Raw genomic sequence first — 16,998 nt, forward strand, 5'->3', positions numbered from 1 at the left:
CACATAAAACTGGCACTGCAAATTGTAGTCATTTATGCCTTTTATTTATTCAACTGCTACATGAAAATACACATCAGGGGAATAAACAATCTTCAGCAGTCCAACTTCCTGTTCTTCATGTTGGCCCAGGTATCAGCAGCCTTGGACACATCAAACTTCATGATATCATCCCCTTCCACACTGATGAACTGATGAACAGCAGCTGCTTCGGGTTCCTTTCAGCCAGTCTGTTTCGCAGAGTTGTTTGTATTCTGCCAACAGCAGAAAACCCACGTTCACGGTCTAGAAAATAAAAAAAATATTGAATGTACATACTGAGCGTATGGTCTTCTAAACTTCTGACCATCTTCTGGATACTTGTTAGACACAAGTAATTTTTTCCCTTTTATTATAAATTAAAAAACTATGCTTACCAACAGTGGACAGTGGTAGAGTGATGGCAACACATGCTAACTTGTAAAGGTTTGGTGTGAGGTCATGGAACTTGGTGATGATGGTCTTCAGCATAGCTTCATACTTCGTAAGTTGTCATCATTGGGATTTTGATGAGGTCCCACTCTGAAAGAACTTGGCCAGCATCCATTTCATAATGAGAAGACAATTCCTAAAAAAAATAAAATAACTTTTGGTGTAACATTGCTCTCAAAATGCAGAATTTTAACAAATGAGACAACTAATAAACTATGAAGAAGGCGTAGATAAGTTTTGGTAATATTTACCTCAAGTTGTGCTCTGTGTGATCCATTGTAGATATATTCTGCATCAATACCACTCAGATCAAACACACTGAAGGATGATACTACAGCAATATTCGGGAATCTTTCTTCCAGGTTTGTGCAGATGTTGTCTATGTATTTGTTGTATATCTGAAATGAAAAAAGTATACATATCTATAAAATGATATATGTAAGAAAGTATGTACTTGACAAGAAAGCAAGGAAGGAGCTTGACAAAGAAATCACTGGTGTCTGCAATTAAGCCTGTACATATGCATACCTTGTTTCTGAAGCTATCTTCTCCTCCACTTGGAATGGTTATATTTTCCTCCTCCACAGCTGCCCTAAGACTCTGCATGTGCTGGCCATCAGTTGTCTTCAGTTGCCTCACTGCAATAACAGTGCTTGTCAACACAGAATCCAGGAGAGACAAGTCTATGTGCTTTCTCTGAAATTATAAAAGAAGAATCATAAAAAAGTGTTAATGCTCTCTGTCTGAAAAAAAGAATCAAAACAACTAAAAATGAACAAGGTTTTAATTCCAGTTTATTTCTGTTTGTGAGCACAGAGAAAAAGTGTTTACAAGTGCATCTTACCTGAAATATCAGTGACAATCTGGTCAGGTAGGGGAAGATGTCAGATAACATGTACAGTGATGCAAGGAACTTGTAACTGGTGATGAATGACAGCAGACCAGCAGCAGTGGCGTCATGTTGCTCTGAGGCTTCCCGTCCCAAGCTGACAAGTGATGAGTATGACCTTCTGACAGCTTCAACCGCCCTGTGATGAGACAATCATCGGATGGCTTTCGCTTCCTTCAGCCTCACTTCTGGATCTCCTAAAATTTTCTGAGAGAAAAAGGAAAAAAAATTATGTAAAACTGAAAATTAACTGCAAACCAACCAATCATACTTTAAAACTTGTTTACTGTAATTGTTAAATTCAACTATCATTTAGAGAGATATAAAGAAGCCATCCATGCTTTCATTCATGATAAAGGTACCTGGATTTCACCAAGTCCTGCCATCCGAACTGATGAGTACTGGTAGAAATTATAAAGCTATTGTAGAATACTGCTGAATCTGCTTAAATACGGGATGTTGTTCATGGATTGTGCTGCAGCAAGCGATGAGCGATACAGTGGATATTGATGAGATGGCTGTTGTTCCGACGCAATCGTTGACCAACCTAAAAAAGATGAAATCAAACAAATATCCTATAAATATAATCCCAATCTGCACAGCAGTCTTGTAAACATGACTTCATTGGTATATTGCATGATGAATTAATTTGCAACTTAAATTCTTCTCCAGTCCCATGTTATGAATATAAATATACCCTTTACTTAATACTGTATCTGTTTGAGAAATGTTTGGAATGAGTACACTGATAAACACAAATGGTAAGAGGATCAAAAACTTACCCCTGATTTTGATCCGACCATAACTGCTGCCCCATCTGAGCCAAATGCTGAACACTGTTGAAAGCTCCAATCAAGGTCTTCAAACATCTTCTCTGTGCTTTTCACAATCGTTTCGGCCTTTCCATCTACCAGATCATCAATGTTAACAAACAATGTCTTTACCTATAAAAGATAATAAAAGAAAAAAATACTAAACACCTTTATATTACATTTAAACACCCAGTTGAACTTATTAAAATATAACATGAGGACTCAAAATTAATGATTTAAAATGTGCATACCTCAGCTTGGTTACCAGATATCTTAATGTACCTGGCATACGTAATGAGTTGCTTCATCACTGATACGTCGGTTGTCTCATCCATCATGATGCTGAATGCAGGACTGCTCTTGATGTCGTCAAATACAGTTTCACTTATAGTAGCTGAAATAGACTGGAGAAATTCCTGGAGTATTCTCTCAGAAGTGTAGTGTGCGTTTCCTCCCTGAAATGACAAAAATTGAAACACAACTGTTAAAATGAATTACTACCGCACTACCTTTAAATTCAATAACTACACTGGTAAAAATTAATGAAAATTAATTTTAACAAACTGACCTGGTTCAGATGTTCCAGATAAGAGCAGTCCATCCCCTTCACAAAGTCCAGCAATGACTTGTAATTGGTAGTGTGTGCAACTTCAGTCTTTGCAAACCAATAAACACACTTGAGCGCTCCTTCCAAAGCCATCCTCTGCATACTAAGTTGCTTGTTGGGTACTGGGTCGACTGGTGTGTTTTCTATGGCACTGGTCTACAATCCAAGTGCTGTCTTGTGCATTTCTGACTTCTGGTGCTTATTGAGACTAGCCTTTCTAATGGTGGTGCATGGCACGGTACTCCAGACCGATGAACCGCTTTGTGCATTCATATTGAATCGTGCACAAACTGTGCACAGCATACCTATTAAGTAGTTAAAAAATAAAGAATGAAAAATCATACTTTAGATAATAAACGTATCACGAGGACAGTAAAAATTCAACTCGTACTCTCGTTGCATGGCAAAACATTGGCGAGAAAACACATTGCATCGCTCGTTTACGAAATTATACAGATGAACGAAGCTAGACAATCACGGGCTGTGTACCCCATAGCTGCGAGTTTGATGGTACATAAACACATTGCGGTTTACCATGACAGAAAATTAAGACGTATACGGTATATACGAATGATCGTCACCAAAATTTATGAAACTCCTGTCGTTTTAGTTACTTGCCTCCCTAGCGAACCTGGAACGAGACCTGAACTTGAAAACAGCGCGAAACGCTCAAAACCCACACATCGACCGCCATCTTGGAAATCGCCTGACCTGTTTACGTCACACGGTACTGTGGACATCATTTCTTGACAAAAAATTTAATTCAAACTCATATTTTTACAAAATTTGCACAAAATAAAAAAAAGATGATAAGAATGCAAAAGAACAAATGCACGGTTAGCAAAAATACTTGTAAATTAAAGCTGCAAGCAGCGTTGGCGGGGCCCAAGCGATTAACATGGTTTTCAGTTCGTGCAGAGATTTTATTATTTGCAAAATTTCAGCTTAAAACAGTCAAGTCCTTGTAAAGAAGAATTTTGAACATCATCTCATATTTACTGTCTGTTTCAATCGTAATCGTATGTTTTATGCAAAATACAATATGGCAGCAAAACCACGTGACCGATCAAATTGCCTTTCACAAACTTGAAAGAGCTCTCACTAAGAATGACAAAAGTGGAATTTCATTGCCATCAGTGTTGTGGTTCTGAGAATAAGATTTTAGAGATAAATTGCGATTTCCGCAAAATCAAATGTGGAGTCTGAAACTGAGCACGGTGAGCTACCGAAAATGTCTTTCAAAAGTACAAGACATATATGAATTAGATGCTACTCAATATTGACAATACTGAAGGCTGAAATATTCCATCAAATTAATGTATTCATCTCTGAAATTTTGAGTGCAATAATTGTAAATTTGGTTGTAATTCCATTTAGTCATATATTTTTTCATTTCATCCTTACTGTTCAAAGTTATGACAAGAATGTGAAAATTTAGAAAATCAAGCATGGTGACCCCATCTTTTGTTTGTAATATTTGATTATTCTCATATGCCAGAATTCAAAAATTTTCCATGTGTTCTTCCTTGTATTGCTTTCTGGCCTGATCTTGTTTAGGTATAATGTTTCACTGTCATGTGCGTCATTTGACACACACTATTCTTCAACTACCATGTACATCAGAGTCAGAGCTCTCTCTGTCACTGCTCTCGTATGCAGTAACAGTGACACTACTGTACCAGTAACAGGGCAGTATGTGGTAGTGACAGTTGCCCATAGGCAGTAGCGGTATTATCTTTGATAATTTTGACAATATTTATGTTCAGTTTATACAACTGCGTTCGTGTTCTACTCTCTACAGTATGTTGAACTGTCCAGTATTCAGCTTGCTAGCACAGCCAGTGTATGTGTACCATGCATCAATGCTGACAACTGACTGTCAGTCTGGACTCTAATTAAACTATCACCTAATACATATTTATATATACTGGCTTTGTCGAGAAACTGAACATTGTGTGTTTGAGCATGCTGTAGGGAGACAGCAAGAAACTGTAGTTGATATATTGGATAGAAATATTGCAAAAATCATCAACGGTTGGAGCTTGTGGCCTGTTTCTAGGCTCAAGTCTGATTTTTTTACGACAAATCACAAATATTTAGATTTTTTTCGAGATAAAAGTCATGGAATGTGACAAAATGGTTGTAGATTCTGTTAAATTATTACTAACATTACAACATTTGAATGACATAAAAATGGTATTCATTGTTCATTAAATTACCTACAAAAACTTGGAATCGGAAAATGTAAAACATAAAAGGAAACCAAAACATTTTCAAGTGCCCCCTACAGGTGGGGCAATATTTCAAGTTCCCTCTCTACTACCCTAAACATTTTCAAATCACCGTTCCTGAATTTCTCCAGCCCCCTAACCGTTTTTTTTTGTTTTTTTTTTTTTTTTTTTTTTGTGAACGCAGCCTTGGTAACAAACCTGCAATCGCTATCAGTGCTGTACTGTACATGTCGCGCTTTAACAGCACGAAACCTGCTTCAGCACACCAGTTTTTCAAACGAATTAGATATCCATTTTCATACCAGTTCAAAAGTAAAATACTCATAGACTTGAGATATTTGTGCATGTTAGACTTTCGATACATTTGCTTTACGCTTGAATTTAGCATGGAGCTTTGGTAGCTCCATGAATTTTAGCAAGCGATGCTCGGACAGCGCGCACAACGTATCGATGACACTTGGGTCAGGGGTCATCACAAAAAAAAATCAGTGCGTATTCACGGCCAGCTTGAATCATGCCACGGATCGCGGAAATCATGGATCATAAATCCAAATATTCATGTCTATTACTTAAACAGAACCCTAAAATATAAAATACATAATGTTTTGATATTGAGAACCATCTTTTTGTTTCACTGACGATCAAGTTTAATGCTCAAATATCGCGACAAGAATTGCGCATTTGCACGATATGAATGCAGAACACAGCCTGCGGAAGTACGTTGACTCGGCAGACGAGCGAGCGCCTTCTCTGAAAATCTGTTTCCGATATCACGTCACAATACACTGAAAAATCTCGCGAATTCATCTCTACGGAAGCCAATCAACACAAGTTCCTAACGTCTGTAAAGATATTGTCTTGTTGCCAGCAATACACCACCAACATTTTCGCCGTTCAGGAGTGCCTTACTCGCTCTACTTTGTAAAATAAGTCGTATGCTTTTGCCGTTACCTAACTTTCCAAATTCACGGTAGACTTTTTTCCGCAATAGTAGTTGGAGATTTTGTTCAATATATCACGCGTGGTGGAAACCGCGATTATCCATAATCACACAGTCACCTACAGCCAAACACGGATTTCCAAACTTATCCGTAACTTGAACAGCCCCTCTGAAAAGGTTCAGTAACTTATATAAACCCGTTTGATGGGCCAACGATCACATCAGAATGATCGACCACCGTTGTACTGATACGGAGGTTGATCGTATGAAAGTAATAACTGGGGTCTCTGCGGTCCGGTCAAGATTCAGACCGCAACGAAATACGGTCTTTTTGGCCGAAATTCTCTCTATTGGGGCATGGATGTAAAAATAGAGGCAATATCCTTTCCCTATCTGCTTTTACCTCCTAACCTACCGCAGAAAAGTTGCGATTAACTTCTTCTAACGTCCAAAACCGCTCGCATTCTGAAACATAACGTACTCGACAAGTTATTTAAATTTACCCATGGAGATCGCCATTGTGAATCTCGCCGAAGAGACCCAAGTTATCTCCACAGACCGTTGCAGGGCTGTGGTGGAGGCCGTTATAACGCCGGGAACACAAACCTGAACGCAGGGCTACTTTTACACTAATAAACTCACGAAGTGCATGTTTACTGAGTGTTCCCACTGTAATAAGTTGTGCAAAGAAACGTTCTGAACAGCTACACTAACAACTGAAATGGTCACACCTATTTAGACCTAGAACTATTATAAGAGCGTCCAGATTTGATTAGCCATTTTACCGACAGGCTGTGAGTGAGCAGCCATTTTAAACCTAGTTTCCTTCCCAACTGACAACAATCAATAAACAATTTGTAGTTGGTAATTGTAGCTGCCTTCTAGCCGCATCGTAAACTGTGATTTGTGAATGCTTTAGTGGGGTGAAGGCGATGTGAGACACCTGAGTGTGGTGAACGCGATAGCGGGCGGGGTGAGCGCTACACAAAGGAGTTTATCCCGGAATCCCGAGGACACCGCGACATTGCACTTTTTATATGATATCCAATATTTACGGCTACTAGATTATACAATATCGAAGTTAGATTGGCTCGGCTAGATCTATAAGGTGGTGAAATATCCGATGTATATCGGATATTTACCCGTAATTTGACAGAATTCAGTATCGCCTAGTATCTAGGTTAGAGTCAGTCCCTGGAATCATGGATGTAAAAAATAGCATGCTGGAATTAAGTCGGGTTTTACCAGAACAGTAAGGCGGTGAAATTTCCGATATATATCGGATATTTACCCGCGATTTGACAAAATCTAGTATCGTTTAGTATCGAAGTTACAGTCAGTCCATGAAGTCGGTTTTATGAAAACATGTACATATAAGGTGGTGAAAAGTCCGATATATATCGATTCCCTGACTGAAACTCACTCACTACTGCACAGACTCAGATAACGCATTCTATTGCTAGGAAACCTGGCCTGCGCTGCCTAATTCCAAATAGGTTCGTATGGATATAGGAGAGACACCAAAGAAACTACGATTTTAAAAATTATTTTAATTTTTAACATTTCACCGACTTCAATCAACTCTAGGCGCATCGTACCGTGCATTTGTAATGCATTTGCATTGTTTGGATGTCTCGAAACTACCGAAAGCGTACAATGACCGGACTATAAAACGGGGGGATCTTGAAACTTTTTGGCGCATGCTCATTTAAGCTTTTGTCAAATTCCAACGCTATCAACTCACTATGTTGGTTGCATGCCAAAGAAGTCTGCCGTCAGTCATCGGCCGACGTACGACAAAGTGACAAATTGTTTTGTTCAAAGAGTAGACAATTAAATGACAAAATATGATATAAGGATTATTTTTTATTCATTAGTAACAGTGATGGAACCGGCATACGATGGTGGACATGGTTTTCTCTCGCCTGCGCGATTGCGCAAATCGCGCATTTCCGAGCCATTGTCTGCCCTGGTAAAGTTACTGACAGCGCGGAAGTCGCGCACAAAACAAAGCAGGCAAAGACGCCGAAGGAAGTGGATGTTTACTGAGTGTTTCCACTATAATAAGTTGTGCAAACAAACATAAGATGCCAGGTCGCACCTATTTAGACCTAGAACTATGGCAAGAGCGTCCAACTTCTCCGATATTGGATATAAACCCGCGATTCGACAGAATTTAGTATCGTTCAGTATCGAAGTCAGAGTCAGTCCTTGGAAGTCGGGTTTGACCAGAAATGCAAGGTCACGATATATATCGGATATTTAACCCGGATTTGACAGAATATAGTATCGTCTAGTATCGATATTTGAGTCCCCAAATCACCAATAAATATCTAGTAAATATCGGCGACTTCACAGACCGTGCGTGCCGAGGCACAGGGCAAGTCATTCTAGTATTGTGTACTATCGATATCAGAGTCCCCAAATTGCCGATAAACATCCAATTAAATATCGACGATTTCACAGATCTGGCGTACCGAAGCACAGGGCAAGTCATTCTACTATTGTCTAGTATCGATATCAGAGTCCCCAAATCCCTGATAAATATCGGGTAAATTTCGGCGATCTCTTAGACCGGGCATGCAACTGCACAAAGCAATTACAGTGAAATTCGATCAAGCTGCAGAACTTCATTTAACAAGGTGCTGTTTCAATGGATATGTATCAGCGATTTTTACGACTTTATGTGGTCTTGTTTACATTTTTCATCAGCTACATGCTCTCAGTTACACAACACATCAGGGCCACTCCATGCATGTCAGATAGAGAAACATAAACAAATCACCACACCTTGCAATGTCATGTATCTGTCTTTTTTATCATGATGAACAAGTGAGCGTGCATTCAGACACCTACATATAAAAATACCCGAATAGCTTCATTTATGGTCCTTGACACTCACATATCAGCTGTGCGTAGACCCCAGTAATTGTGCCCTGGCAGGACCTTGTCTCTATTCAGTCGATCACACCGGTCGGCCACCCCTTAAAGCTAGTGGCACACTCCTCTAAGTACTTCCGTCGCAGTATACTCGACAACGTCACCTGGCGTACAAAAGCTGGTCGCAAAAGTTGCCTTACACAAGGGGCCGAGATTAGGGTTCGTGTGACTGCTAGCTGAATTTGACAGCGGGCATTGCAGTCTGTCGTGCCGTCTTTGACTTTCAAGTGTACAATATAACATACATCACTGATCGATCTTCTGACTGACGAGGTTTTAAACTGCAGCCTTATGAACATTTGGGCGACTTAACCGATCCAAATGCCTTTCTCAAACTTGAAAGTGCTCGCACTATGAAAGATATGAGTAAAATTTCAGTTGAATGTGTGTATTGCTTCTGGAGAAGAAGATTTTTAAGATTAAATTGTGATTTAAACAAAATCCAATATGGCGGCCAAATTACGTGACTGATCAAAATGCCTTTCGCAAACTTAAAGGACTACCACTAGGGAAAATAAGTGTAAAATTTTAGTTCAATCGGTGTATTTGTTCTGGAGGAGAAGATTTTTAAAGATTAAATTACGATTTTTCACAAAATCCAATATGGCGGCGAAACTACGAGACCGATCCAAATGCCTTTCGCACACTTGAAAGAGATCACACTTTCGATGATAGATGTAGAGCTTTTTGCAAACTTGAAAGAGATCACTGTAAAAGGTGACATGAGTAAAATTTCATATTAATCAGTGTTTTGGTTCTGGAGAAGATTTTTAAAGATTAAATTACGATTTTTTGCAAAATTCAATATGGCGGCCAAACCACATGACCGATCCAAACGCCTTTCGCAAACTTGAAAGAGATCACACTTTAGATGATAGATGTAAATTTTAGTTCAATCGGAGTGTTAGTTCTGGAGAAGAAGATTTTAAAGATTAAATTGTGATTTCACAAAATCCAATATGGCGGCCAAACCACGTGACCGATCGATATGTGTTTTGCAAACTTAAAGAGATCACTGTAAGCATGACATGAGTAAAATTCATATTAATCAGTGTTTTGGTTCTGGAGAAGAAAATTTTTAAAGATTAAATTACGATTTTTTGCAAAATTCAATATGGCGGCCAAACCACATGACCGATCCAAACGCCTTTTGCAAACTTGAAATAGATCACACTTTAGATGTAGATGTAAAATTTTAGTTCAATCGGAGAGTTAGTTCTGGAGAAGAAGATTTTTAAAGATTAAATTGTGATTTCACAAAATCCAATATGGCGGCCAAACCACGTGACCGATCGATATGTGTTTTGCAAACTTAAAAGAGATCACTGTAAGCATGACATGAGTAAAATTTCATATTAATCAGTGTTTGGTTCTGGAGAAGAAGATTTGTAAAGATTAAATTACGATTTTTTGCACAATCCAATATGGCGGCCAAACCACGTGGACCAATCAAAACGCCTTTCGCAAACTTGAAATAAATCACACTGTAGATGACATTTATGACATTTTAGTTCAATTGGTGATTTTGTTCTGGAGAAGAAGATTTTTAAAGATTAAATTGTGATTTCAAAAAATCCAATATGGCGGCCAAACCACGTGACTGATCAAATGTCTTTTGCAAACTTAAAAGAGATCACTGTAAGGATGAAATGAGTAAAATTTGAGCTTAATCGATGTTTCGGTTCTGGAGAAGAAGATTTTTAAAGATTAAATGACGTATTTTAGAAAATCCAATATGGTGGCCAAGGTCACGTGACCGCATGCCATTTTATCTGCAAATTCCGAAGACCTTAGGTCTTGCTTGCTATACAAAAAATTTCAAATCGACTAGACCCCTAGGTCTTCTGGAGAAGCCATTTTTAGGTTTTTGGAAAATCCAATATGGCCGCCAGGTCACGTGACCAATCAAAATTTCAAGGGTCAGGTGCACGAGTACTAATTGATACCTACTAGCCCTGCAAATTTGAGAAGTTTTTGTTCAGCCGTTTAAGAGATCTAGGTCGACAAAGAATCGGCAGAAGAAGAAGAAAAAGAGGATTAAAGCTGCAAGCAGCGTTGGCGGGGCCCAAGCGGATAACATGGTTGAAAGATCTTGCACTAATGATATTATGTGCAAAATTCGATCTTGGAAAAGTATGATTTTGAACATCATCTCATAGTTACTGTACGTGTCAGTGGGAATTGCATATTCTACGTAAAATCCAATATGGCGGCGAAATATGAAGGATGTAGCACTTGTGGTTACTGAGTTATGGACATATACTCATATTTAAGGGCAAAGGTCATCGAGGTCACGTGACATTTTGTCAAAAAAATTGTAAAGCTTAGTTATCCCTATATACCAAAATCAGACCTCTAGCTCTATTGGCTAGCTCAGAATTAGATATGCGCATAATTAATGAGGTACAGGATGTGGTGTCATAAGGTCTCCCATCATACCAAATATGAAGGGTGTAGCACTTGTGGTTACTGAGTTATGGACATATACGTATTTTCAAGGTCAAAGGTCATCGAGGTCATGTGACATTTTGTCAAAAAACTGTATTGCTAAGTTATCCCTATATACCAAAAATCAGACCTTTAGCTCTATTGGCTGGCTCAGAATTACATATGCGCATAATTAATGAGGTACAGGATGTGGTGTCATAAGGTCTCCAATCATACCAAATATGAAGGCTGTAGCACTTGTGGTTACTGAGTTATTGATTTATACGTATATTCAAGGTCAAAGGTTATCGAGGTCACGTGACATTATGTCAAAAAAAATTGTCTTGCTAAGTTATCCCTATATACCAAAAATCAGACCTCTAGCTCTATTGGCTGGCTCAGAATTAGATATGCGCATAATTAATGAGGTACAGGATGTGGTGTCATAAGGTCTCCCATCATACCAAATATGAAGGGTGTAGCACTTGTGGTTACTGAGTTATGGACATATACGTATTTTCAAGGTCAAAGGTCATCGAGGTCATGTGACATTTTGTCAAAAAATTGTATTGCTAAGTTATCCCTATATACCAAAAATCAGACCTTTAGCTCTATTGGCTGGCTCAGAATTACATATGCGCATAATTAATGAGGTACAGGATATGGTGTCATAAGGTCTCCCATCATACCAAATATGAAGGGTGTAGCACTTGTGGTTACTGAGTTATGGACATGTACGTATTTTCAAGGTCAAAGGTTATCGAGGTCACGTGACATTTTGTCAAAAAAATTGTATGCTAAGTTATGCCTATATACCAAAAATCAGACCTCTCGCTCTATTGGCTGGCTCAGAATTAGATATGCGCATAATTAATGAGGTACAGGATGTGGTGTCATAAGGTCTCCCATCATACCAAATATGAAGGGTGTAGCACTTGTGGTTACTGAGTTATGGACATATACGTATATTCAAGGTCAAAGGTCATCGAGGTCACGTGACATTTTGTCAAAAAAATTGCATTGCTAAGTTATCCCTATATACCAAAAATCAGACCTTTAGCTCTATTGGCTGGCTCAGAATTAGATATGCGCATAAAATCCAAGATGGCGGCCAAATCATGTGACCAATCCAAATGTCTTTCGCAAACTTAAAAGAGATCACTCTGAGGATGAGATGAGTAAAATTTCAGTTAAATCGGTGTGTTTGTTCTGGAGAAGAAGATTTTTAATGATTAAATTGCGATTTTCATAAAATCCAAGATGGCGGCCAAATCACGTGACCGATCCAAACGTCTTTCGCAAACTTGAAAGAGATCACTCTAAGGATGACATGAGTAAAATTTCAGCTAAATCTGTATGATGGTTCTGGAGAAGAAGATTTTAAATTAAGTCGGTATTTTTCGCAAATCCAATATGGCCGCCAGGTCGCGCGACTATTCGAAATTTCTATACCCAGGTGCACGAGATCTCATAGGTACCTATTAGCCCTGCAAGTTTCAGAAGTTTGCGGTAAGCGTTGATTGAGTTCTAGGTCGACAAAAAAAGAGCGGAAGAAGAAGAAGAAGAAGAAGAAGAAGAAGATTAAAGCTGCAAGCAGCGTTGGCGGGGCCCAAGCGGTTAACAATGGTTGAAAATCTTGCACTAATGATATTATGTGCAAAATTCGAGCTTAAAAAGTAGGATTTTGAACATCATCTAATAGTTACTGTACGTTTCACTTGGAATTTAAATATTTACGGAAAATCCAATATGGCGGCAAACCATGAGACCGATCAAAACCTATTTCACAAACTTGAAACACATCACTTTAAAGATGGTATATGCAAAATTTCAGTCAATGAGATGTTTGTTCGGGAGAAGAAGATTTTAAATATTAATTCATGATTTTCCTAAAATCCAATATGGCGGCCAAACCACATGACCGATCAAAACGCCTTTCGCAAACTTGAAAGCGATCACACTTAAGATGTTACATGTCAAATTTCAGTCGAATCGGTGTGTTGGTTCTGGAGAAGAAGATTTTTAAAGATTAAATCACGATTTTTGCAAAAATCCAATATGGCGGCCAGACCACGTGACCGATCAAAACGCCTTTCGCAAACTTGAAAGAGATCACACTTAAGATGTTACATGTCAAATTTCAGTCGAATCGGTGTGTTGGTTCTGCAGAAGAAGATTTTTAAAGATTATATTCACGATTTTCGCAAAATCCAATATGGCGGCCAGACCACGTGACCGATCAAAAGCCTTTCGCAAACTTGAAAGAGATCACACTTAAGATGTAACATGTGAAATTTCAGTCGTATCAGTGTGTTGGTTCTGGAGAAGAAGATTTTTAAAGATTAAATAACGATTTTCGCAAAAATCCAATATGGCGGCCAGACCACGTGACCGATCAAAACGCCTTTCGCAAACTTGAAAGAGATCACACTTAAGATGTTACATGTCAAATTTCAGTCGAATCGGTGTGTTGGTTCTGGAGAAGAAGATTTTTGAAGATTAAATCACAATTTTCTCAAAATCCAATATGGCGGCCAAACCACGTGACCGATCAAAACGCCTTTCGCAAACTTGAAAGAGATAACACTTAAGATGTTACATGTGAAATTTCAGTCGTATCGGTGTGTTGGTTCTGGAGAAGAAGATTTTTAAAGATTAAATAACGATTTTCGCAAAAATCCAATATGGCGGCCAGACCACGTGACCGATCAAAACGCCTTTCGCAAACTTGAAAGAGATCACACTTAAGATGTTACATGTCAAATTTCAGTCGAATCGGTGTGTTGGTTCTGGAGAAGAAGATTTTTAAAGATTAAATCACGATTTTCTCAAAATCCAATATGGCGGCCAAACCACGTGACCGATCAAAACGCCTTTCGCAAACTTGAAAGAGATCACACTTAAGATGTTACATGTGAAATTTCAGTCGAATCGGTGTTTTGGTTCTGGAGAAGAAGATTTTTAAAGATTAAATGGGTATTTTTCAAAAATCCAATATGGCGGCCAAGGTCACGTGACCGCATGCGATTTTATTGGCAAATTCTGAAGACCTTAGGCCATGCTTGCTATACAAAAAATTTCAAATCGACTAGACCCCTGGGTCTTCTGGAGAAGCCATTTTTAGGTTTTTGGAAAATCCAATATGGCCGCCAGGTCGCGCGACTATTCGAAATTTCTATACCCAGGTGCACGAGATCTCATAGGTACCTATTAGCCCTGCAAGTTTCAGAAGTTTGCGGTAAGCGGTGATTGAGTTCTAGGTCGACAAAAAAAGAGCGGAAGAAGAAGAAGAAGAAGAAGAAGAAGATTAAAGCTGCAAGCAGCGTTGGCGGGGCCCAAGCGGTTAACATGGTTGAAAAATCTTGCACTAATGATATTATGTGCAAAATTCGAGCTTGCAAAAGTAGGATTTTGAACATCATCTAATAGTTACTGTACGTTTCACTTGGAATTTAATATATTACGGAAAATCCAATATGGCGGCCAAACCACGTGACCGATCAAAACGCCTTTCGCAAACTTGAAAGAGATCACACTTTTTATGTTACATGTCAAATTTCAGTCGAATCGGTTTGTTGATTCTGGAGAAGAAGATTTTTAAGGATTTAATCACGATTTTCACAAAATCCAATATGGCGGCCAAACCACGTGACCGATCGAAACGCCTATCGCAAACTTGAAAAAGACAACACTTAAGATGTTACATGTCAAATTTAAGTCAAATCGGTGGGTTGGTTCTGGAGAAGAAGATTTTTAAAGATTAAATCATGATTTTCGCAAAAATCCAATATGGCGGCCAAACCACATGACCGATCAAAACGCCTTTCGCAAACTGGAAAGAGATCACACTTAAGATGTTACATATCAAATTTCAGTAGAATCGGTGTGTTGGTTCTGGAGAAGAAGGTTTTGAAGATTAAATCATGATTTTCGCAAAATCCAATATGGCAGCCAGACCACGTGACCGATCAAAACGCCTTTTGCAAACTGGAAAGAGATCACACTTAAGATGTTACATATCAAATTTCAGTAGAATCGGTGTGTTGGTTCTGGAGAAGAAGATTTTTAAAGATTAAATCACGATTTTCGCAAAATCCAATATGGCGGCCAAACCACATGACTGATCAAAACGCCTTTCGCAAACTTGAAAGAGATCACACTTAAGATGTTACATGTGAAATTTTAGTCGAATCGGTGTGTTGGTTCTGGAGAAGAAGATTTTGAAGATTAAATCACGATTTTCTCAAAATCCAATATGGCGGCCAAACCACGTGACCGATCAAAACGCCTTTCGCAAACTTGAAAGAGATCACACTAAAGATGCAATTTATCAAATTTCAGTTGAATCAGTGTGTTGGTTCTGGAAGAAGATTTTTAAGATTAAATCACGATTTTCGCAAAATCCAATATGGCGGCCAAACCACGTGACCGATCAAAACGCCTTTCGCAAACTTGAAAGAGATCACACTTAAGATGTTACATGTCAAATTTTAGTCGAATCAGTGTTTTGGTTCTGGAGAAGAAGATTTTTAAAGATTAAATGGGTATTTTTCAAAAATCCAATATGGCGGCCAAGGTCACGTGACCGCATGCGATTTTATTAGCAAATTTGAAGACCTTAGGCCATGCTTGCTACACAAAAAATTTCAAATCGACTAGACCCCTAGGTTATCTGGAGAAGCCATTTTAGATTTTTGGAAAATCCAATATGGCCGCCAGGTCACGTGACCAATCGAAATTTGTATACCCAGGTGCACGAGATCTCATAGGTACCTATTAGCCCTGCAAGTTTCAGAAGTTTGCGGTAAGCGGTGTTTGAGTTCTAGGTCGACAAAAAAAGAGCGGAAGAAGAAGAAGAAGAAGAAGAAGAAGAAATTGAACTCCTACGAAACCAATAGGGGCCCAGCCGGTAGGCTTGGGCCCCTAAATATTGAACTCCTATAAAACCAATAGGGGCCCAGCCGGTAGGCTTGGGCCCCTAAGAATATTGAACTCCTACAAAACCAATAGGGGCCCAGCCGGTAGGCTTGGGCCCCTAAAGAAGAGGAAGTAGTAGAACTTGAGCAATAACAATAGGGTCCCAGCCGGTCGGCTTGGGCCCCTAACTAACAGTGACCCCAACATCCTAAAACTAGTTCTGAACTTTGGCCTATGACTAACGCGACAGGCGACAAGTTTCCGATCTCAATTCTAAGGAATCCCAGCCGAACGAAATGACTTAGTAATCTGCAGAAACTTTGTAAATTTAAACTTACCTTTACTGTCTGGAGTTTTTTTCATCCATGGGTACATTTCAAACCAGTTTGTATCGATACCAGTTCTCCTCTTCTTCGTGTCGCTGATCGGCTTTGATGGGGAGTCGACGTCTTTACGTTTGAGCAGCGCACTGCCGGTCCGCTCCGTGACTCTCGACGGAGATGCCGAGCGAGAGACAAACCAACTTGATATATCATGATGCTGAGACATGCTTCTTACACGGAGATTTCATGTAGACTAACTATCATCAGGTAAAGTCGCCTTATAAATCTTTTTTGAGGGTCGCAATTTTGACCAAAAGCTTTTATCTACGGCATTTTCACAGCGTCGTAACCCCCCACGGCCACGGTAAACGACCATTTACACGGCGCTCGATCAAGATCAACATGATCAAAGTCGCAGCCACCGATGTGCCGCTTGGCTGGTGT

General features: G+C 39.1%; 2 protein-coding genes across 12 annotated transcripts in view; one reads left to right on the forward strand and one right to left on the reverse strand.

Annotated features, from left to right (window-relative positions):
* The window catches only part of LOC139138624 (zinc finger protein 850-like), a 46,860-nt gene that overhangs the window by 18,044 nt on the left and 11,818 nt on the right, over positions 1–16,998 (forward strand). Inside the window, exon 1 of one of the 3 annotated variants that reach the window (XM_070707080.1) lies at positions 16,648–16,821. The exons of the other annotated variants lie outside the window; for them this stretch is intronic. The gene's annotated coding sequence lies outside the window, so the exon portion shown is untranslated. Of the gene's footprint in view, positions 1–16,647; positions 16,822–16,998 lie in introns of those variants that run through there. 3 annotated transcript variants of the gene reach the window in all.
* LOC139138625 (zinc finger protein 862-like) lies at positions 23–16,707 on the reverse strand. 9 transcript variants are annotated; one of them, XM_070707090.1, is made up of 10 exons: positions 3,395–3,589; positions 2,738–3,081; positions 2,421–2,573; positions 2,140–2,301; positions 1,720–1,904; positions 1,313–1,564; positions 987–1,164; positions 720–866; positions 414–604; positions 23–282 (listed from the first exon to the last, which is right to left on the reverse strand). In XM_070707090.1, exons 2-5 carry the CDS (start codon positions 2,876–2,878, stop codon positions 1,821–1,823), a joined length of 540 nt encoding a protein of 179 aa, XP_070563191.1. In that variant the 5' UTR covers positions 2,879–3,081; positions 3,395–3,589; the 3' UTR covers positions 23–282; positions 414–604; positions 720–866; positions 987–1,164; positions 1,313–1,564; positions 1,720–1,820. The 9 variants fall into 9 exon arrangements, with proteins under 9 accessions (XP_070563191.1, XP_070563187.1, XP_070563188.1 ...); XM_070707086.1 differs by having other exon boundaries at positions 997–1,164; positions 2,421–2,624; positions 3,395–3,587; XM_070707087.1 differs by having other exon boundaries at positions 2,421–2,624; positions 3,395–3,587.

The sequence above is a fragment of the Ptychodera flava genome, chromosome 8 (assembly GCF_041260155.1).
Source record: "Ptychodera flava strain L36383 chromosome 8, AS_Pfla_20210202, whole genome shotgun sequence".
Lineage (NCBI taxonomy): Eukaryota > Metazoa > Hemichordata > Enteropneusta > Ptychoderidae > Ptychodera > Ptychodera flava.

Bases quoted from the DNA above. Each gene is read 5' to 3' on its own strand.
- LOC139138625 (XM_070707084.1), bottom strand. From the start codon at position 2,878: ATGCAGAGGATGGCTTTGGAAGGAGCGCTCAAGTGTGTTTATTGGTTT. The intron at 2,625-2,737 runs GTCAGTTTGTTA...TTGTCATTTCAG, and splicing joins ATCTGGAACATCTGAACCAG to GGAGGAAACGCACACTACAC. The intron at 1,905-2,139 runs GTAAGTTTTTGA...CATCTTTTTTAG, and splicing joins TGGTCGGATCAAAATCAGGG to GTTGGTCAACGATTGCGTCG.